This window comes from Diorhabda sublineata, chromosome 8 (assembly GCF_026230105.1).
Source record: "Diorhabda sublineata isolate icDioSubl1.1 chromosome 8, icDioSubl1.1, whole genome shotgun sequence".
NCBI lineage: Eukaryota > Metazoa > Arthropoda > Insecta > Coleoptera > Chrysomelidae > Diorhabda > Diorhabda sublineata.
Window position 1 is genome coordinate 8,890,081 of NC_079481.1, and position 22,406 is coordinate 8,912,486.

Sequence of the window (22,406 nt, forward strand, 5' to 3'; positions counted from 1 at the left end):
ATTTTCATCTGTCTTTCAAAAATTGTAAAACAAACTTATAGACTAGACTATAAATTTTGATAAAAAAGAAGTCGAAACGTCAAATTTTCATCTGTCTTTCAAAAATTGTAAAACAAACTTATAGACTAGACCATAAATTTTGATAAAAAAGAAGTCGAAACGTCAAATTTTCATCTGTCTTTCAAAAATTATAAAACAAACTTATAGACTAAACCATAAATTTTGATAAAAAAGAAGTCGAAACGTCAAATTTTCATCTGTCTTTCAAAAATTATAAAACAAACTTATAGACTAAACCATAAATTTTGATAAAAAAGAAGTCGAAACGTCAAATTTTCATCTGTCTTTCAAAAATTGTAAAACAAACTTATAGACTAGACTATAAATTTTGATAAAAAAGAAGTCGAAACGTCAAATTTTCATCTGTCTTTCAAAAATTGTAAAACAAACTTATAGACTAGACCATAAATTTTGATAAAAAAGAAGTCGAAACGTCAAATTTTCATCTGTCTTTCAAAAATTATAAAACAAACTTATAGACTAAACCATAAATTTTGATAAAAAAGAAGTCGAAACGTCAAATTTTCATCTGTCTTTCAAAAATTGTAAAACAAACTTATAGACTAGACTATAAATTTTGATAAAAAAGAAGTCGAAACGTCAAATTTTCATCTGTCTTTCAAAAATTTTAAAACAAACATAGACTAAACCATAAATTTTGATAAAAAAGAAGTCGAAACGTCAAATTTTCATCTGTCTTTCAAAAATTATAAAACAAACTTATAGACTAAACCATAAATTTTGATAAAAAAGAAGTCGAAACGTCAAATTTTCATCTGTCTTTCAAAAATTGTAAAACAAACTTATAGACTAGACTATAAATTTTGATAAAAAAGAAGTCGAAACGTCAAATTTTCATCTGTCTTTCAAAAATTGTAAAACAAACTTATAGACTAGACCATAAATTTTGATAAAAAAGAAGTCGAAACGTCAAATTTTCATCTGTCTTTCAAAAATTATAAAACAAACTTATAGACTAAACCATAAATTTTGATAAAAAAGAAGTCGAAACGTCAAATTTTCATCTGTCTTTCAAAAATTTTAAAACAAACATAGACTAAACCATAAATTTTGATAAAAAAGAAGTCGAAACGTCAAATTTTCATCTGTCTTTCAAAAATTATAAAACAAACTTATAGACTAAACCATAAATTTTGATAAAAAAGAAGTCGAAACGTCAAATTTTCATCTGTCTTTCAAAAATTGTAAAACAAACTTATAGACTAGACTATAAATTTTGATAAAAAAGAAGTCGAAACGTCAAATTTTCATCTGTCTTTCAAAAATTGTAAAACAAACTTATAGACTAGACCATAAATTTTGATAAAAAAGAAGTCGAAACGTCAAATTTTCATCTGTCTTTCAAAAATTATAAAACAAACTTATAGACTAAACCATAAATTTTGATAAAAAAGAAGTCGAAACGTCAAATTTTCATCTGTCTTTCAAAAATTATAAAACAAACTTATAGACTAAACCATAAATTTTGATAAAAAAGAAGTCGAAACGTCAAATTTTCATCTGTCTTTCAAAAATTGTAAAACAAACTTATAGACTAGACTATAAATTTTGATAAAAAAGAAGTCGAAACGTCAAATTTTCATCTGTCTTTCAAAAATTGTAAAACAAACTTATAGACTAGACCATAAATTTTGATAAAAAAGAAGTCGAAACGTCAAATTTTCATCTGTCTTTCAAAAATTATAAAACAAACTTATAGACTAAACCATAAATTTTGATAAAAAAGAAGTCGAAACGTCAAATTTTCATCTGTCTTTCAAAAATTATAAAACAAACTTATAGACTAAACCATAAATTTTGATAAAAAAGAAGTCGAAACGTCAAATTTTCATCTGTCTTTCAAAAATTATAAAACAAACTTATAGACTAAACCATAAATTTTGATAAAAAAGAAGTCGAAACGTCAAATTTTCATCTGTCTTTCAAAAATTGTAAAACAAACTTATAGACTAGACTATAAATTTTGATAAAAAAGAAGTCGAAACGTCAAATTTTCATCTGTCTTTCAAAAATTGTAAAACAAACTTATAGACTAGACCATAAATTTTGATAAAAAAGAAGTCGAAACGTCAAATTTTCATCTGTCTTTCAAAAATTATAAAACAAACTTATAGACTAAACCATAAATTTTGATAAAAAAGAAGTCGAAACGTCAAATTTTCATCTGTCTTTCAAAAATTGTAAAACAAACTTATAGACTAAACCATAAATTTTGATAAAAAAGAAGTCGAAACGTCAAATTTTCATCTGTCTTTCAAAAATTATAAAACAAACTTATAGACTAAACCATAAATTTTGATAAAAAAGAAGTCGAAACGTCAAATTTTCATCTGTCTTTCAAAAATTATAAAACAAACTTATAGACTAAACCATAAATTTTGATAAAAAAGAAGTCGAAACGTCAAATTTTCATCTGTCTTTCAAAAATTATAAAACAAACTTATAGACTAAACCATAAATTTTGATAAAAAAGAAGTCGAAACGTCAAATTTTCATCTGTCTTTCAAAAATTATAAAACAAACTTATAGACTAAACCATAAATTTTGATAAAAAAGAAGTCGAAACGTCAAATTTTCATCTGTCTTTCAAAAATTGTAAAACAAACTTATAGACTAGACTATAAATTTTGATAAAAAAGAAGTCGAAACGTCAAATTTTCATCTGTCTTTCAAAAATTGTAAAACAAACTTATAGACTAGACCATAAATTTTGATAAAAAAGAAGTCGAAACGTCAAATTTTCATCTGTCTTTCAAAAATTATAAAACAAACTTATAGACTAAACCATAAATTTTGATAAAAAAGAAGTCGAAACGTCAAATTTTCATCTGTCTTTCAAAAATTGTAAAACAAACTTATAGACTAGACTATAAATTTTGATAAAAAAGAAGTCGAAACGTCAAATTTTCATCTGTCTTTCAAAAATTTTAAAACAAACATAGACTAAACCATAAATTTTGATAAAAAAGAAGTCGAAACGTCAAATTTTCATCTGTCTTTCAAAAATTATAAAACAAACTTATAGACTAAACCATAAATTTTGATAAAAAAGAAGTCGAAACGTCAAATTTTCATCTGTCTTTCAAAAATTGTAAAACAAACTTATAGACTAGACTATAAATTTTGATAAAAAAGAAGTCGAAACGTCAAATTTTCATCTGTCTTTCAAAAATTATAAAACAAACTTATAGACTAAACCATAAATTTTGATAAAAAAGAAGTCGAAACGTCAAATTTTCATCTGTCTTTCAAAAATTATAAAACAAACTTATAGACTAAACCATAAATTTTGATAAAAAAGAAGTCGAAACGTCAAATTTTCATCTGTCTTTCAAAAATTATAAAACAAACTTATAGACTAAACCATAAATTTTGATAAAAAAGAAGTCGAAACGTCAAATTTTCATCTGTCTTTCAAAAATTGTAAAACAAACTTATAGACTAGACTATAAATTTTGATAAAAAAGAAGTCGAAACGTCAAATTTTCATCTGTCTTTCAAAAATTGTAAAACAAACTTATAGACTAGACCATAAATTTTGATAAAAAAGAAGTCGAAACGTCAAATTTTCATCTGTCTTTCAAAAATTATAAAACAAACTTATAGACTAAACCATAAATTTTGATAAAAAAGAAGTCGAAACGTCAAATTTTCATCTGTCTTTCAAAAATTGTAAAACAAACTTATAGACTAGACTATAAATTTTGATAAAAAAGAAGTCGAAACGTCAAATTTTCATCTTTTTTTAAAAAATTTTAAAACAAACATAGACTAAACCATAAATTTTGATAAAAAAGAAGTCGAAACGTCAAATTTTCATCTGTCTTTCAAAAATTATAAAACAAACTTATAGACTAAACCATAAATTTTGATAAAAAAGAAGTCGAAACGTCAAATTTTCATCTGTCTTTCAAAAATTGTAAAACAAACTTATAGACTAGACTATAAATTTTGATAAAAAAGAAGTCGAAACGTCAAATTTTCATCTGTCTTTCAAAAATTGTAAAACAAACTTATAGACTAGACCATAAATTTTGATAAAAAAGAAGTCGAAACGTCAAATTTTCATCTGTCTTTCAAAAATTTTAAAACAAACATAGACTAAACCATAAATTTTGATAAAAAAGAAGTCGAAACGTCAAATTTTCATCTGTCTTTCAAAAATTATAAAACAAACTTATAGACTAAACCATAAATTTTGATAAAAAAGAAGTCGAAACGTCAAATTTTCATCTGTCTTTCAAAAATTGTAAAACAAACTTATAGACTAGACTATAAATTTTGATAAAAAAGAAGTCGAAACGTCAAATTTTCATCTGTCTCTCAAAAATTATAAAACAAACTTATAGACTAAAACATAAATTCTGATAAAAAAGAAGTCGAAACGTCAAATTTTCATCTGTCTTTCAAAAATTATAAAACAAACTTATAGACTAGACCATAAATTTTGATAAAAAAGAAGTCGAAACGTCAAATTTTCATCTGTCTCTCAAAAATTATAAAACAAACTTATAGACTAAAACATAAATTCTGATAAAAAAGAAGTCGAAACGTCAAATTTTCATCTGTCTTTCAAAAATTATAAAACAAACTTATAGACTAAACCATAAATTTTGATAAAAAAGATGTCGAAACGTCAAATTTTCATCTGTCTTTCAAAAATTATAAAACAAACTTATAGACTAGACCATAAATTTTGATAAAAAAGAAGTCGAAACGTCAAATTTTCATCTGTCTTTCAAAAATTATAAAACAAACTTATAGACTAAACCATAAATTTTGATAAAAAAGAAGTCGAAACGTCAAATTTTCATCTGTCTTTCAAAAATTATAAAACAAACTTATAGACTAAAACATAAATTCTGATAAAAAAGAAGTCGAAACGTCAAATTTTCATCTGTCTTTCAAAAATTATAAAACAAACTTATAGACTAAACCATAAATTTTGATAAAAAAGAAGTCGAAACGTCAAATTTTCATCTGTCTTTCAAAAATTATAAAACAAACTTATAGACTAAAACATAAATTCTGATAAAAAAGAAGTCGAAACGTCAAATTTTCATCTGTCTTTCAAAAATTATAAAACAAACTTATAGACTAAAACATAAATTCTGATAAAAAAGAAGTCGAAACGTCAAATTTTCATCTGTCTTTCAAAAATTATAAAACAAACTTATAGACTAAAACATAAATTCTGATAAAAAAGAAGTCGAAACGTCAAATTTTCATCTGTCTTTCAAAAATTATAAAACAAACTTATAGACTAAAACATAAATTCTGATAAAAAAGAAGTCGAAACGTCAAATTTTCATCTGTCTTTCAAAAATTATAAAACAAACTTATAGACTAAACCATAAATTTTGATAAAAAAGAAGTCGAAACGTCAAATTTTCATCTGTCTTTCAAAAATTATAAAACAAACTTATAGACTAAAACATAAATTCTGATAAAAAAGAAGTCGAAACGTCAAATTTTCATCTGTCTTTCAAAAATTATAAAACAAACTTATAGACTAGACCATAAATTTTGATAAAAAAGAAGTCGAAACGTCAAATTTTCATCTGTCTTTCAAAAATTATAAAACAAACTTATAGACTAAACCATAAATTTTGATAAAAAAGAAGTCGAAACGTCAAATTTTCATCTGTCTTTCAAAAATTGTAAAACAAACTTATAGACTAGACTATAAATTTTGATAAAAAAGAAGTCGAAACGTCAAATTTTCATCTGTCTTTCAAAAATTTTAAAACAAACATAGACTAAACCATAAATTTTGATAAAAAAGAAGTCGAAACGTCAAATTTTCATCTGTCTTTCAAAAATTATAAAACAAACTTATAGACTAAACCATAAATTTTGATAAAAAAGAAGTCGAAACGTCAAATTTTCATCTGTCTTTCAAAAATTGTAAAACAAACTTATAGACTAGACTATAAATTTTGATAAAAAAGAAGTCGAAACGTCAAATTTTCATCTGTCTTTCAAAAATTGTAAAACAAACTTATAGACTAGACCATAAATTTTGATAAAAAAGAAGTCGAAACGTCAAATTTTCATCTGTCTTTCAAAAATTATAAAACAAACTTATAGACTAAACCATAAATTTTGATAAAAAAGAAGTCGAAACGTCAAATTTTCATCTGTCTTTCAAAAATTATAAAACAAACTTATAGACTAAACCATAAATTTTGATAAAAAAGAAGTCGAAACGTCAAATTTTCATCTGTCTTTCAAAAATTATAAAACAAACTTATAGACTAGACCATAAATTTTGATAAAAAAGAAGTCGAAACGTCAAATTTTCATCTGTCTTTCAAAAATTGTAAAACAAACTTATAGACTAGACCATAAATTTTGATAAAAAAGAAGTCGAAACGTCAAATTTTCATCTGTCTTTATTAAACAAACTAATTTTAAATTAGGAGCCTTATTTAAATTCCTTTTTTTGATACGCTACTGTATTACATAAGATTATTTACGATACGATGTTTATATGAGAATATTTCGATGTTCTCTTCTATAGATTTTTCTCTCGGAAAATTCCCATTCGAATTTAATGAGAATTGATATCCTGATAATGGGAAATGTATGCAAGTTGAGTGCCCCTTATAACATAAAATTTATTCCCGATACGATACTATAATATCCAGTTTTACGTAAACAATTTTTAAAATAGAAGAGCTTTTGTAAAGAGATTTGTTGTCAATTTTCCTTTCGTAAAATGTCTAAAATTAATATAAACAATATTATTTATCGATTAGATACGATAATTTGTGTTTTAAATAACGTCGCGTATCACACGCTAACGAAAAACGATTGGCACTTGTCCATGTCGTAAAATTACAAAGATTTGTGACTAAATTTTCCAATTACCTACTTTGAAAATTCAAATTTTTCGATCCCGAAATACACACGCCTAGATATATGATCCCTCGTGCACCTGTTTTATTTTTTAGTTACAAAGTCTATTATTTACTGCTTTTAATTTTAGTAAACGAGCTACTATAAAGTTTTAAATAAATACGAGGGTTAGTCTAAGATAACCAACGTATATTGTTCTAAAATTATTCGACATATCACGTTCAATATATAAAGCACTAAAGATTATTATCGATTCATTGCTTTAAATCCATCTCGTAGGCGTTCACTAAATCAATAATTTGGTATGTCAATATGACATTTTAAATACGTAATCGAAATATGTTAACATCAAAGTTCTGGTTCACTAATCCGTTTAGTTCGATTTTCTTAGGTACTTGAGACACATTAAAAGTTTTCACGCGATCCGATACGAAAATTAGTGATTAGGAATCGACTAAATCTTATTTTTCAACACGTACAATTCAAATTTGAAGTTAAAATTATTCAAAACAAATTTCCATTTTGATTGAGGTACCTCCAAAACCTGTGAGTCTTCAGGTGTACAAAACCGTTGACCGCGCAATTTATTTTTGATCTACGGGAATAAAAAGAAATCATCGTCTACCAAATAAGGACTATACGGTAGATGAAGCATCAATTCGATGTTTTGACTGTTCAAAAACGTTTCTGATTGAACTGATGTTGCGGTGGTGAATTATTCGTCTTCTGCGATCGGTTACCCTGATTTTTTCAAACACTTCTAGAAAACAATTGCTGGTGTTCCATTCAGAATTGAACATTCTATGTTGTTCTAATAGAACAGTGACGATATGTTCAGTTGGTTTTTGAAAAAATATGCGAACATTTGCTGCGAACAACTTTTGTTGGATTTGGATCGTTTTGAAACACTAAAACAATCGATTATTGTTAAATTTGGGTTTAAATGCATAGATCCGAGGCGAACAAATCTTTTTGAATGTCAAAGCTCCAATCAAAAATCCCTAAAATTTATAAATTATCGAAAATTTCAAGTAACAAATCATTCTATTCAGATTCTGATTTTTTGGAATCATACACATCGACATTAAACCCACAAAAATATCTTTTTCCTTAATTTGGGAGGAAAACCTTTAAATTGGGAATCCCGGTCCAAGTATACCTGAGTTTTACTCGATGATCAGTTTACGCACATCATCTTTTACCGATTTTTCTAACAATTTTCTTAGTTGTTTAGAAATTTGATTTTGGGGCTGTAATATCGTTGTTTATTTGTATAATAAGTTCAACCCTGTTATTTTGACCGACGCGTTTACGCTGCACTGAACTAATCTCGTTGGTTATTGTCTATTGAAAGATCGACCGACGAACCGTTATCGAATGTCGAGATAAACGACCCCAACTATTGAGAAATTTTAAGAATACAGACGCAATTACATCCACAAAGAATCGATTTCGGGATAACCAGCTACTGATTTATAGACGTGGGTGGGTCATCCGGGAGCCAAACGACAAAACGGACAGTTTTCCTCCATTATTTTCAAAGTGAAAAACGGGAAAAGTTTAAAGATAAAAATATAAAAATGAACGAAAATTTTCCACGCACGTGTTTTATTTTCGTCTAGTTATATTCATTGTCAGCTTATTGGATTCCACGAACTGTGAAATTAAAAACGAAATGACCCTTGACTGTCTCGTCGTTATAATTATTACAAGACAACCATCTTCATTTAATTGTTAAAACCTCATTAAGTCATCAAGAATTGTTGAAGCGAAACGCCTCATTTTCCAAATTAATGAATATTTATAACGTTTAAAAGAAATTTATTTCGCCATGGACAGCTATTCTATTCATTAAAAAGATTAATCTATTTATCGTATTGCACCGGTAATTAGTACTATAAACTTAATGTTGTTTATTTTGTTTTTCTCGAAATTTCGTCGATTTCTAGACGTAAAATTGTTTTTTGTAGTAAATTTTTTCGATATTGGGATATAAATAATATTAAAATGATGTAATTACTTTACTACGAGTAATTATTCATTTCAAATATTGTTATAAATATTTTTAAATGTCGAGTATATCTGACCACTTAAATAAACTTAAACAAACAATTATCAACCAGTTCTACTTGAACTAGTAACCAGCAAAATGTTCAAAAATGTTTAGACGACGACCTTGAATATACGGTTCGTTATTTTATACACGAAAAAAAAACTTGCCTCGTGGAATTCATATACGCTACCTGTCAAAAATACGTAACCACTTTTACCGAATTTCGATGTTATATGTTAAATTTTTAGGCATTAATTTTGAAAATTTGCCGCACAAGAAAATTTTTAATCACCGAATTATTTAGGTTTTTATTGTACTATACAGAGGTCTGAATAAATCTGATAACGCTTCAAACAATCATGATAACACGTGCTCATCCAGTAAACGCGTTTTCAAAATGAGATTCACCGTTTTTACATCGTATCTACGAATTTTAACAACCAAAGTGTGGAAACCGTACCAAAAATTCTTGGAAACGGGCTCTGTTGTTGACGCGCGGCGTTAAATTACATATCGACTGGTTTACGTTTTGTTTTTACAGGAAAGAGGTTGGGAGTATAAACAGATAAGCGTGACGAGGGTGCCGGGTTATGGATTCGGGATAGCGGTTTCCGGTGGTAGAGATAATCCCCATTTCGCATCGGGCGATCCTAGTATAGCGGTCAGCGACGTCCTCGCATCAGGTCCAGCCGAAAGGCTGTTGCAGTAAGTGGAATACCATTTCCGAAAATTCAAATGTATCAAAAATATTTTTATCGCAGAGTCAACGATCGGATAATATCAGTAAACGGAATTTCCCTTCAAAATGTGGATTACGCTACAGCCGTTCAAGTCCTCAGGGATTCCGGGGATACTGTCATGTTGGTGATAAAAAGAAGAACGATTCAACACAGTCACGCGCACAGTGCATCTTTCAATGGTCCACAATTGACTTCTTTAGCAAACAATTCGCTTACCGCCAAAGTTACGTTGACAAAAAATTCCAAAAAAGAAGGTAATTATCGATGATTCTAGATTTTTTTCCGAATTTTACAAATCTAGATGTTTAAATCGAATGAAGTGAAGAAATTTACTTTTTTTGGACTGAAGACGTCCTGTATATAAATGAATTAGTTGTACATTTCCTTCTCTTTCAAATTCCAGATTTTCTCCATCTGTGCCTTCTGTATTTGCATCAGTTGCTTTATTCTTGTCTTCTTATCGACTGCAACATCTTAGCCTTTGTCTGGAAACTTCTAGTCATCCTGAATCGATCGAATTTCTTCATCTGTGCCTTCTGTATTTGCATCTGTTGCTTTATTCTTGTCCTCTAATCGACTCCAACATCTTAGTCTTTGTCTGGAAGCTCCTAGTGATCCTGTATCGATCGAATTTCTCCATTTGTGTCTTCTGTATTTGCATCTGTTGCTTTATTCTTGTCCTCTAATCGACTCCAACATCTTAGTCTTTGTCTGGAAGCTCCTAGTGATCCTGTATCGATCGAATTTCTCCATTTGTGTCTTTTGTGTTTGCATCCATTGAATTATTCTCGTCCTTTGACATCTACGTATTAAACCATCATCTGGAAACTTCGATAGCATCGTTGTCATTAATTTCTTGTCCTGAATCGATCTTTTCACTATTTTTTCGATTTTTGTTCTAGATTTCGGTATAGTGCTCGGTTGCAAGTTATTCGTAAAAGAAATATCGACGAAAGCGAGAGATCAGTTGTTGAATTCGAATCAATTATTGGAAATCGGCGATTTCGTAACGAAGTTGAATAATACAAATTGCAACGATATGATGTCGTTGAAGGAAGCGAAAAAAATCATCGACGGTTCGAAGGATAAATTACAGATAACCGTAGCTAGAGAATTCGGATTCAATTCCAACGGATCCCATCAAGCGCAAAGTTCCATCAGTACCACGGGAGCGGTTAATAATTTTTATAAGGGCGACGATTTTTTAACTTCCGGTCATCAAAGTTATTCCAATCAAAATCTGTACGTCCAACCGCCCACCAGAAACCCCAATTTGAATCAAAACGGAGGGTTCGAAGAGAAATTGGACCAGAACAGTGGCCCCAATTCTCTTCCGGATGAAAAGAGCAATCTTGCGCCGAGAGGTCGATCCAGAGGACCGCTTTCCGAAGCTAACCTCAATCAGCTGGAAAACAGAAACAGTATTTCCGGATACGGATTGTTGAAAGGTAGAGACGAACCGCCCAGACCGCCTCCCCCAAGAACAGAAGGTATAAAAGCATCGATTTCAATTGACGTTTTCGTAATCAAAATTTCCTTACAGATTATTACAGTAGCCGTAGGCAGATGTTTGAAGATGATCCGATTATTCAGAAGACGAAACAGCCCATGTAAGTCGACAAAACTATATCCACTAAAATCATTTTAAACTGATCCAAACTTAAGTTTAGAACTTTGAAAATCGTTTTTCCAAATTATTGCGATAATCTACACACTTGAATATTTTATGACTAATTTTAACTCATTTTAGTGCCTTTCAGATAATTCTAGAAGTTTCTAGAACAATCTACACCCTTGAGAATCATTTCGAACTCATTAAAAATATTAAAAATCAAGTTTGTAGCTCTCAAGATCATTTTCTGAAATTTTTATGGCCTTTTAGAATAGTCTAGACCCCTTTGAATGTTTTTGACGAATTTGAGCTCGATTTAGTGTTTTTTAGATCGTTCTAGAACATTTTAGATCAGTCTGTATTAGGAACGAATCCAAATTATTTTGAAATGTTTTAACCAAATTTGATTCTTTTAAGATCATTTTCCGAAATGTTTAGGACAATTTAGAATACTCTGGATCCTTTGGAATCTTTCAGGATTAATGTAAATTCAATTTATCGTGTTTTAGATCGTTCTAGAACATTTTAGAACAGTCCAACATCATTTATAACTGTTTTAAACTATTTAAATCAAATTTGTAAGTCTCAAGATCAAGTTTGAAATTTTCATGGCTCTTTAGAATAGTCTAGACCCCTTTGAATATTTTTTGACCAATTTGAGATCGATTTAGTGTTTTTTAGATCGTTCTAGAACATTTTAGAACAGTCCAACATCATTTATAACTGTTTTAAACTATTTAAATCAAATTTATAAGTCTCAAGATCGTTTTTTGGAATTTTCATGGCCTTTTAGAACAGTCTAGACCCCTTTGAATGTTTTTTGACCAATTTGAAATCGATTTAGTGTTTTTTAGATCGTTCTAGAACATTTTAGAACAGTCCAACATCATTTATAACTGTTTTAAACTATTTAAATCAAATTTATAAGTCTCAAGATCGTTTTTTGGAATTTTCATGGCCTTTTAGAACAGTCTAGACCCCTTTGAATGTTTTTTGACCAATTTGAGATCGATTTAGTGTTTTTTAGATCGTTCTAGACCATTTTAGAACAGTCCAACATCATTTATAAATGTCTTTAACTATTTAAATCAAGTTGGTAGCTCTCAAGATCATTTTTCGAAATTTTCATGGCATTTTGGAGTAGCCTAGACTTCTTTGAATATTTTTTGACTAATTTGAGTTTAATTTAATGTTTCTTAGATCGTTCTAGAACATTTTAGAACAGTCCAACATCATTTATAACTGTTTTAAACTATTTAAATCAAATTTATAAGTCTCAAGATCGTTTTTGGGGATTTTCATGGCCTTTTAGAATAGTCTAGACCCCTTTGAATGTTTTTTGACCAATTTGAGATCGATTTAGTGTTTTTTAGATCGTTCTAGAACATCTTATAACAGTCTATACCATTAGGTATCGCTCCAAATTGCCTTAAAACCGTTTGGAATCTTTCGGGATTAATTTAAATTTAGTTTTTTGTTTCCTAGATTATTCTAGAACATTTTAGAACAATTTAAAGCGAGAATTATTTCAATTATATAAATTGTAAGATGTTTAGTTCGTTCTGGAAGAAGAATCCAGAACATCAATGACCATTTTTCGTATCTAGACTCTCATAAATTTTACATCCTTGTAGCACTCATATAAGATCGAGTATTTACGAGGGTAATACGATATATTTTCAGACCCGATGCGCGTTTCATCACGTTCCTCAAAGAGGGGTCTGTGGGTATAAGATTGACGGGAGGCAATTTCGCCGGCATCTTCGTAACCGCCGTCCAACCCGGCAGTCCGGCATCTTTGCAGGGTCTACAACCGGGAGATAAGATATTGAAGGTAGCGACATCTAGGAGATTAGTTGCGGAATAATTTCTAAATGAATGTTTATTTAGGTAAATGATATGGACATGGGGGGAGTGACGCGCGAAGAAGCCGTCCTGTTTTTGTTGAGCCTTCAAGATCGAATCGAACTCATCGTGCAATTTTGCAAAGAGGAATACGACAGTATAGTGGCGTCCCAAAAAGGCGACAGTTTTTACATAAAAACCCATTTCCATTACGACAACCCCGCCAAGGGCGAAATGCCCTTCAGATCCGGCGACGTTTTCCACGTTATCGACACCCTGTACAACGGCGTCGTCGGTTGTTGGCAAGTCTTCAGGATAGGTCGCAACAACCAACAAGTCCAAAAGGGCATCATCCCGAACAAGTCGCGCGCCGAAGAATTAGCCACCGCTCAATTCAACGCCACGAAAAAAGAAATGTCCGCCAACGAATCCAGAGGGAGCTTCTTCAAAAGACGAAGAAGCTCGAACAGGCGATCGAAAAGTTTGGGAAAAGAACATTGGGACGATCTACTTTTCTCGGATACGGTATCCAAATTTCCCGCCTACGAGAGGGTCGTTCTCAAACATCCCGGTTTCACCAGACCCGTCATCATGTTCGGACCGATCGCCGATGTCGCCAGAGACAAATTGCTCAAAGATTTTCCCGATAAATTCATTTCGCCACGTAAGTTTTCTCAAGATCCATATTTTCTTTATTTTTATTTAATTTTCATTTTTAGAATTGGATACGTCCGAGGTGAACAGTAAATCGAGTAAATCCTTATCGAATGCCAATATAATCAGATTATCCGCCATACGAGACGCCATATCGACGGGGAAACACGCGCTGCTCGATATAACACCGAACGCCGTCGAAAGATTGAATTACGCTCAAATGTACCCCATAGTTGTATTCTTCAAAGCTGAAACGAAAATCGTCGTCAAACAACTGCGACAGGGGCTACCCAAGTTAGTATAACCGCCATTTTGATCCTCGAACATTGTTCGACTCACTACACCTCTTTGGGATCCACCCGGTTGTCCCGATTTAGTATTACTTTGGTATAGTCCCTGGTATATAATAATCTTGGTCCCTTCGAAGCCTTCGTAGTTGTTCTGGTTTATTCCATTTCTTCGATCTTCTTCTCCTTTTCAATAATTACTTGTAGACCAAAATCTCCCTTTTAACAAAAATAACGCCCTCCTTACTAGTCTCATCTATTCTACCATCTTTGGAAGGTTTGGTCCTTGTTATATGGTTCTCTTTTACCTTGATACCTTCGTATGATAATTTCTTCAATGATTAAGCCACTTCACGTTGTTGAAGATTACCACTGTGCACACCAAGAGATGATCAGTTTAACCAAGTCTTCTTCCTTTTAACACAACACGTTTTTTAATTTTCTACTTTCTCTGGAAAGCATCGTAAATGTCCATGTCCTGTTAGGAAGCTATTGAAAACGGCGGTAGATCATGTCTCAAACATTCTCGATTGGATTAAGATCGGGATTATCTGTTGGCCAATCCACAGTTTCAATTCCCGTCACATTAAGAACCAAATGGTACCACATGTTCTTGTGGGATCTATTTTATGTTGTTAAACTGCCTTTATTAATAACAATCAAATAAATTGATGTTTTGGAAGTAAATTCTTGTCTATCTGGTTCTATTTGAGTTAAGAACTCTTGTTCGACATCCATCAGCCCTAAACGAAGTGGCTTTGACTTGGTTCTATGATGTTTTGGGACTTTTGGTCACAAATCAAATTCTGAGTCTTTTTGTTTCCCGTAGCTGTGTTTGTAGCAATTTTCTGATATCTCGTAGATGATGATGTTTACTTGAATCAGGTCTTCTTAAGGGATGTTCGATCATATATGTAATACGAATATTCTTCGAAACCTTCATCCCTGTTCTAAATCGACGTTTCCTGTTACTCAAATTTAAAAACTCTCGAGTTTGTTTACTAGGGCAGTTTAAAATAAAAATAGATATTTTTATACGAATTTACAAAAATTATTCAAAATTAATTGTCATTTTGCTGGCTAGTGTATATATAAAATTATTGTTGATGATTAATTATCAGATTCAATCACTTTTAATTGTAAAAAAATCTTTTAAAATCGATACTTTTGATATTCACTACAATTACACTGAGAAAAATGTCACCGTTATTGCTACACTATGAAAACAATTGACTTTGTATGATTGGAATCGTATTTTTTTAATTTTTCAAGTTTTGAAAGTTGTAATCTTTTCAAATTGTAGTTTAACATTGAAATTATCAAAAACTGGGTTTAAAATTCATGTATTTAACGATTATCTATCCTTTGTAGCTGATTTAAAAACAGAGGTTATTTAAAAAAAAAATAGAAATGATAATCGATTTTCACTTATGAGTTATAAATACTAATAAATGGCGGTAATTTTCCAAAATTTTTTAAAATCGATATTTTTGACATGCATTACAATTACATTGAGATAAATATTAAAATGTTCAAACCTTTATTGCTACAAAGGAAAAAAAATCAACTTTGTTTGAAGAGAATCTTCTATTTTTCGAATTTGCGAGGTTTTTATTTCACCAAATTAAAGTTTAATATTAAAAAGATGAAAAACTGTGTTTCAAAATTCATATTTATAATAATTTTTCATTGTTTGCGGTTAATCTAGAAAAAGAAATTGAGGACGTTTTTATCATTAAATCATAATTAACAATGTTTTAATCAGAATTGATAAATTAAAGCTGGTTCGAATGTCAAAACATCAATTGTCACTTATGTCTCACAGAATAAATCACATCATGATTATCCAACTTTAAAACAGAGAATCGTCTAAGTGTAATGTTGGTTGCCTAATGTATTGAAACGATTGTGGACTAGTTGTAATCGATATTTTTGACGTTTACTACTATTACACTAAAAAAACCGTGTTGAAATTTACAAACCGTTACTGCTGCACTGGAAAAAAAGTCTACTATATATAAAAGGAATCATGTATTTTTTATTTTTCGAGTTTTCTATGTTTTTATTTCTCTAAATTGAAGTTTAATATTAAAATGATAACAAACTAGGTGTTCGAATGTCAAAACGTCACTTGTCACTCATGTCTCACAGAATAAATCACATCATGATTATCAACTTTAAAACAGAGAATCATCTAAGTGTAATGTTGGTTGCCTAATGTATTGAAACGATTGTTTATAAGTTGTAATCACTTTTAATCACAAAAAAATTGGTATGAAATCGATATTTTTGACGTTTACTACAATCACACTAAGAAAAGTGTTGTAATTTACAAACCGTTAACACTATATTATACGATGGGAATCAAATTTAATCATTTTTCAATGTTTTAAAAATTACATCGTTGATAATTTTGACGTTTCACTTTATTAAATGAATTTTGTATTATACAGGTCGGCTCATAAAAGTTCGAAGAAACTTTTGGAACAATGTCAAAAATTGGACAAAGTTTGGAGTCATATTTTCAGTGCCATGATAACCCTTAACGACAACACCGACACGTGGTACAGAAAAGTTCGTGAAATAATCGACAAACAACAAACTGGAGCCTTGTGGATGTCGGAAAGCAAGGTAAAAATCGGATTATACGAGGCGTTTCAAAAAAATAAAATAAAATAAACGATATTAAGTGATAATCGCTATGCGGTGGTGGTAGCTTTTTTTCAAATTAAATTCTTTTGCAGGTGCAAGACTTCTATTCCGACATATTTTACCCTACTATATACCTTCAACCGCATATTATCGCACCCCGTACGAATTCCTTACCGCATCGACACCGACAATCGAGAAGTCGTTCGAGAAAATCCGCCCTATCCATGTATAATTCACCCCAATTCATCCACCGCACCACCCCGTCTTACTACCCCCCCGAAAATTTCTTCTTCTCCCACCTGTCGAGAATATCCAGTCAGAATAGCATTTTGCCGGAAGCGCAACAAAATGCAAGTAGTTGTGGCGACGCTTTCCAAACTACTACTACCACTAACACGCATGATTTTCACCTACCATACAAATACGTCAAACAAATTTTTCATAACGACAAAAATAATTCGAATTTCCGTAATTCGGAAAATGCGGGAGGGAAATATCCGCCGATCGAACCGATTTATTGCGACGTAAAACAAAACGATTCGGAAAATATCGTAAAATGCGATTTAAGGGATTATCCCATTAAAGAGGAATATTTCGGGGAAGTCTAACCACCTTTTTTTCATTGTATTTTATTGTTTCATCCAATTTTAACCAAAAAAAAAGATATTACTAATTTTTCTTGTCAATTCGTTAACCTGTAGGTGTGAACGAGCCTTTAATTCGTCTAAGTGTGAACAAGCCTTTAATTTGCCTGCTTGTATACCTAATATCTTCAATATAGTTTCTTTGTCTGAAATTTAGCTAATTTCAATTTAAAAAGCCGTTTCCACAATTTTTTTTGTCATTTCGTTTACCTGTAGGTGTGAACGAGCCTTTAATTCGTCTAAGTGTGAACAAGCCTTTAATTTGCCTGCTTGTATACCTAATATCTTCAATATAGTTTCTTTGTCTGAAATTTGGCTAATTTCAATTTAAAAAGCCGTTTCCACAATTTTTTTTTGTCATTTCGTTTACCTGTAGGTGTGAACGAGCCTTTAGTTCGTCTATTCGTGTGAACAATTTCTTCAATTCACCTGTTTGTTTATTTAATATCCTTATCAGTATTTTCATCTAATATTTGATTAAATTCTATTAAGGAATCGTTATCGCCTTATTTTCTTTTTAATTATTTTGTTTTAAGGTGTGAACAAGCCTTTAATTTGTTACCTTATATGAAAAAGTCCTCAATTTGTCCAATTGTGTGAACAAACCTTTAGATCGCCTGTTCATGTAAACACGCCTTTAATGCACCGGCTTGTTTGAACAAGCCTTTAGTTCGTCTATTCGTGTGAACAAGCCTTTAATTCACCTTTTTATATATCTCACTTCTTCTGTCTGGTTTTTTCATTCGAAATTTGATTAATTTCTATTAAAAAAACCGATTTCGCAAATTTTTTTGTTAATCCATTCCCTTATAAGTGTGAACAAGCTCTTAATTTGTCTCCTTGTGTGAACAAGCCTTCAATTAATTTAATTTTGTGAACAATCCTTCATTTCTTTTGCTTGTGTGAACTTATTTTTGTAAACAAGCCTCAATTCACCTGTTTGTGTGAACACGCCTTTAATTCTGTTATTGGTGTGAAACAGGCCTTATGATTTTCGTAATTATCCGAATTTATAATAATAAATCGATGTAAATAGGTAATTAAATATGACGCATTAAAACAATTAATATTTGCTGCTGTTACGTTTTTTTTTGTGTGTGAGTACTAACCTTTTTAACGATGTCACGTAATTGTTGTTAACTCCGTATATTATTTTCATGGCTTTATTTTGTCGTATTTACTAACTGAATGTATAACAATGTTTTTAAATAATGTGCGTGTTTTTGCATTCATCTTGTGATTAAAATGGTTATTACAGCCCGAAGAATCTCTGTCGGACGATTTCCTATTTCCGATGTCTTCATTGCGGCTTTCGTACGCCAGTTCCCCGGAAAGCGATCTGGAACACAGTCCCGGGCCACCGACTTCCCCAACTTTAACCGGAACTGGTGCTGGTAGATTAACTAAAGCTAGTTCGGATCCCAGTGTTGTTATGCCAGATAGCAGCACTACAGACGTTCTACCTCCATATCAAGTAAATTATATAAGTATATAACATTTAACGTTAGTATTAATTTTTTTTATGTATTTCAGCCTAATTACGATGCCAGGTACGGTTTTAATAATCAAGATCAACAACCGCAGTCTTCGGATACCCAACTCACCCCCACCGATTCGCCTTTGGTTAAAGAAGCGCCGTACGCCCTTTCCAATCCCGATATTCCCATTGGAATCGATCAACAGAATCCCTATGGGAAAACCATCAACTATAACGATAAGAGTACCACCCTATATACCAGCGAGTCTTATCAAAAACCGGATTATACAACAAAAATTCCTGATCCCAGACACGATTTGTACGCCTCGCCTGAAAGAAAGTGAGTAAACGATGAGTCGACATTAAAAGACCGTTTCGAGTCCCCGTAACTTTTTAATAGCGCGTACATCGATTGTTGTATGTCCATATTTTGTTTGTATTACATTTTCAATCCTACTTCTTCTTTTAATTCGTACTGTATAGAAAACCAAAAAAAATCTATCGAAAAACGTTGAAAAATTCAATTTCTTCTTTCTTTTATTTCCGGATACATCAAACTTTTATTTTCAGTATTCCCACTTTGAGTTCTCATAACTTTTTTAATAGCCCCCGTAACATACTACGGATTTTTGTACACATATACGCGTCTATTTACTGTACTAATTCGTTGAACGAACAGCCCATCTGTAATTTTTTGTTTTTTTATAACGTTTGTAATGCCACTGGGTCATTTCAAGTAAACTCCATTTAGTAAACGACATGCCTTCACTATTCCTTCGATGTTTCCTAAATTATTTCTACGACATCTTTCAATTTTTGCTGTATAGAAAACCAAGAAATCTGTCGAAAAACGTTGACAATTTCAATTATCATTTCCAGATAAATCAAGATCGAAAACGACCATTAAGTTTCACTTTTATTTTAGGTTATCACACTTTGAGTCCCCATAACTTTTTTATTACCCTCCGTAACACACTTGGATTGGTAGTACTAATCATCATAATATAACCCCACGTATTTATAATATTAAATTATTTGTGGTACGACTTGTCTCCGTTTTCTTTATTTTTTCCTATATATTAGTTGAATTTTTGGATCGATAGAAGATGTGTGAGATGATTCGCATTCATAATGAATTTGAATATTTTTTAGGAGCGATTTCAATGGAGACAAATCGATGCAACATAAACGACAAGCCAGTACCCTCCACGGTGGTTACAACCACAAGAGTCACGGTGTCGAGCAGAGTCCATCCAAAGAAGGACTTTACGGTCAAGTACCGGATTTACCTCCTCGTGTAGATAGAGCCGTGAAACCGATGGGGTTATTGACGACATCTAATAAAATTCCGAACGGGTAAGTTTTTGTTTCGGCTTTTTTAAGTCTAATGGTCGAAAATGAATTTTTTCAACTTAGACTAGTCATGAAATGACCTTTTTTGGATTAATTTTGTTTTAAATGGCCTTTTTGAGTCTAATTTTCTAATAATGGCTTTTTTGAACTTAATTTTGTCTTAAAATAGCCTTTAGAAGATTCATCTAATCTTAAATGACCTTTTTGACATTAATATTGTCAAAAAGACTTTTGAGTTTTATCTAGTCTTTATATGACCTTTATGAGATTCATCTAGTCTTGAATGGCCTTTTGGACATTAATTTTGCCTAAAAATGACTTTTGAGTTTTATCTAGTCTTAAAATGACCTTTGTGCGATTAATGTAATCTTAAATGCTTTTTTTGAGTTTAATCTAGGTTTTAAAATGACCTTTGTGCGGTTAATGTAGTCTGTTTTTGAGTTTAATCTTGTCGTAAAATAGCCTTTATGAGATTCATCCGGTCTTGAATGGCCTTTTGGACATTAATTTTGTCTAAAAATGACTTTTTTGAGTTTCATCTAGTCTTAAAATGACCTTTGTGCGATTAATGTCGTCGTAAATGCCTATTTTGAATTTAAACTTGTCTTTAAATAGCCTTTATGAGATTCATCCGGTCTTGAATGGCCTTTTGGACATTAATTTTGTCTAAAAATGACTTTTTTGAGTTTCATCTAGTCTTAAAACGACCTTTGTGCGAATAATGTCGTCGTAAATACCTTTTTTGAATTTAATCTTGTCTTAAAATAGCCTTTATGAGATTCATTTAGTTTGGATGGCCGTTTTGACATTAATTTTGTCTAAAAATGACTTTTTCGAGTTTTATCTAGTCTATTGTACTAAAATGGCCTTTTAAAGTGTTATTTAGTTCAATAATGGGTCTTGATTTAATAATTTAGTCTTAAAATGACCTTTATAAGATTAATCTACTCCTAAACGGCCTTATTAACTCTATTATTGTCTTGAAATGGCCTTTTTGAGTTCAGATTTGTAATATTTCTCAGCTGCATTATCTGAACTTGACAAAATATTTACGATTATAAATTCTCGATTTTTCTATATTGAAATTTTCAAAAAATTATTTATTTCAGACGATCTGCCCACGAACGTTTGTTCGGTACAAAAGCGATTTCCCACGGCGACAATTCGGACCCGAATGCCAACGAAACCAACAACTTTAACGCCAAAGCGGGTTCGTTGGAAAGAAGTCAAAACTCAAAATCGGTAAATATTACGAAACAACACGAAATAAATTATATACATATAAAAAAAATATTTTTTAAGGATTCCCTATCGAGCTACGATTCTTACAATAAACAAGCCACCACGAGGATAGGACCCAACGCCCACGACGATCTCAAAACTACATTGTCAAAAATCGATTCAAACACCAGCGCCATTCCAAACATCCAAAATAGTCCATCGAAATATAACACAGGACCCAGATGGGTAGGATCCAAGATGGATCTCAAATACGGTTTACCCACCGTCGAACAATTAGATAATAGTCCTCGAAATTCCAGGGAATTGGGAAAAGATAGTCCCATGGACCCGGCGAGTCCTCGAGGATCCGTCGAAAGGGATATTTACAGGTAATTTTTCCTTTATTAATATAAAAAAAAACGATCCCAGATGGTTTTTTTTAATTTTTTTTTTAGATATTCCAAGTCCCCGGCCAAACAGAACATTCCCGGAAAGTCTTTAATCGAAACTAAAACCGATTACGGTAAATATAGGTGAGTCATTGCTAAAATATTATTTGAAGCAATTATTTTTTCTAAAAAAATTCCATTCCAGTCGAAATAATTCCCACCCACACCAACCGCCGCCGGAATACACCCGCGGCTCCCATCAAGATTTAAGAGAATCCAACCTCAGTATCCATCAACAATCACCGTTAAGAAGTCACAACGGTTACGATCCCGGTCCCCCGAACGGAAACGCCTACAAGCCGATACCGCCGCCCAAACCGAAAAATTACAAACCGCCTTACAAACAGCAAACCGGATACGGAAGTGACATCCTGGTACAAACGCCGCCGGTGTATCACGGGAAAAGTCACAGCAATCCAGTCGTAAGCACATACATCACTAAATAATCTCGTCGGACGGTATTAGACAATTTTCTTT

At 31.2% G+C, this 22,406-nt stretch overlaps 2 protein-coding genes across 6 annotated transcripts in view; one reads left to right on the forward strand and one right to left on the reverse strand.

Moving 5' to 3' along the window:
- LOC130447206 (protein hobbit) overlaps positions 1-22,406 on the reverse strand; it is a 253,401-nt gene that overhangs the window by 33,542 nt on the left and 197,453 nt on the right. The window lies entirely within an intron of this gene.
- LOC130447207 (tight junction protein ZO-1-like) overlaps positions 1-22,406 on the forward strand; it is a 36,023-nt gene that overhangs the window by 9,462 nt on the left and 4,155 nt on the right. For 4 of the 5 annotated variants that reach the window (XM_056783890.1, XM_056783894.1, XM_056783892.1 and 1 more), the window contains exons 2-17: positions 9,537-9,700; positions 9,757-9,989; positions 10,638-11,225; positions 11,279-11,345; positions 13,031-13,181; positions 13,238-13,856; positions 13,912-14,140; positions 16,587-16,764; positions 16,878-17,135; positions 18,688-18,903; positions 18,963-19,246; positions 20,059-20,262; positions 21,369-21,501; positions 21,562-21,869; positions 21,936-22,013; positions 22,075-22,351. In XM_056783890.1, the coding sequence (XP_056639868.1) occupies positions 9,537-9,700; positions 9,757-9,989; positions 10,638-11,225; positions 11,279-11,345; positions 13,031-13,181; positions 13,238-13,856; positions 13,912-14,140; positions 16,587-16,764; positions 16,878-17,135; positions 18,688-18,903; positions 18,963-19,246; positions 20,059-20,262; positions 21,369-21,501; positions 21,562-21,869; positions 21,936-22,013; positions 22,075-22,351 (3,987 nt within the window). The remainder of the gene's footprint in view (positions 1-9,536; positions 9,701-9,756; positions 9,990-10,637; positions 11,226-11,278; positions 11,346-13,030; positions 13,182-13,237; positions 13,857-13,911; positions 14,141-16,586; positions 16,765-16,877; positions 17,136-18,687; positions 18,904-18,962; positions 19,247-20,058; positions 20,263-21,368; positions 21,502-21,561; positions 21,870-21,935; positions 22,014-22,074; positions 22,352-22,406) is intronic. The other variant, XM_056783891.1, reaches the window with a different exon arrangement.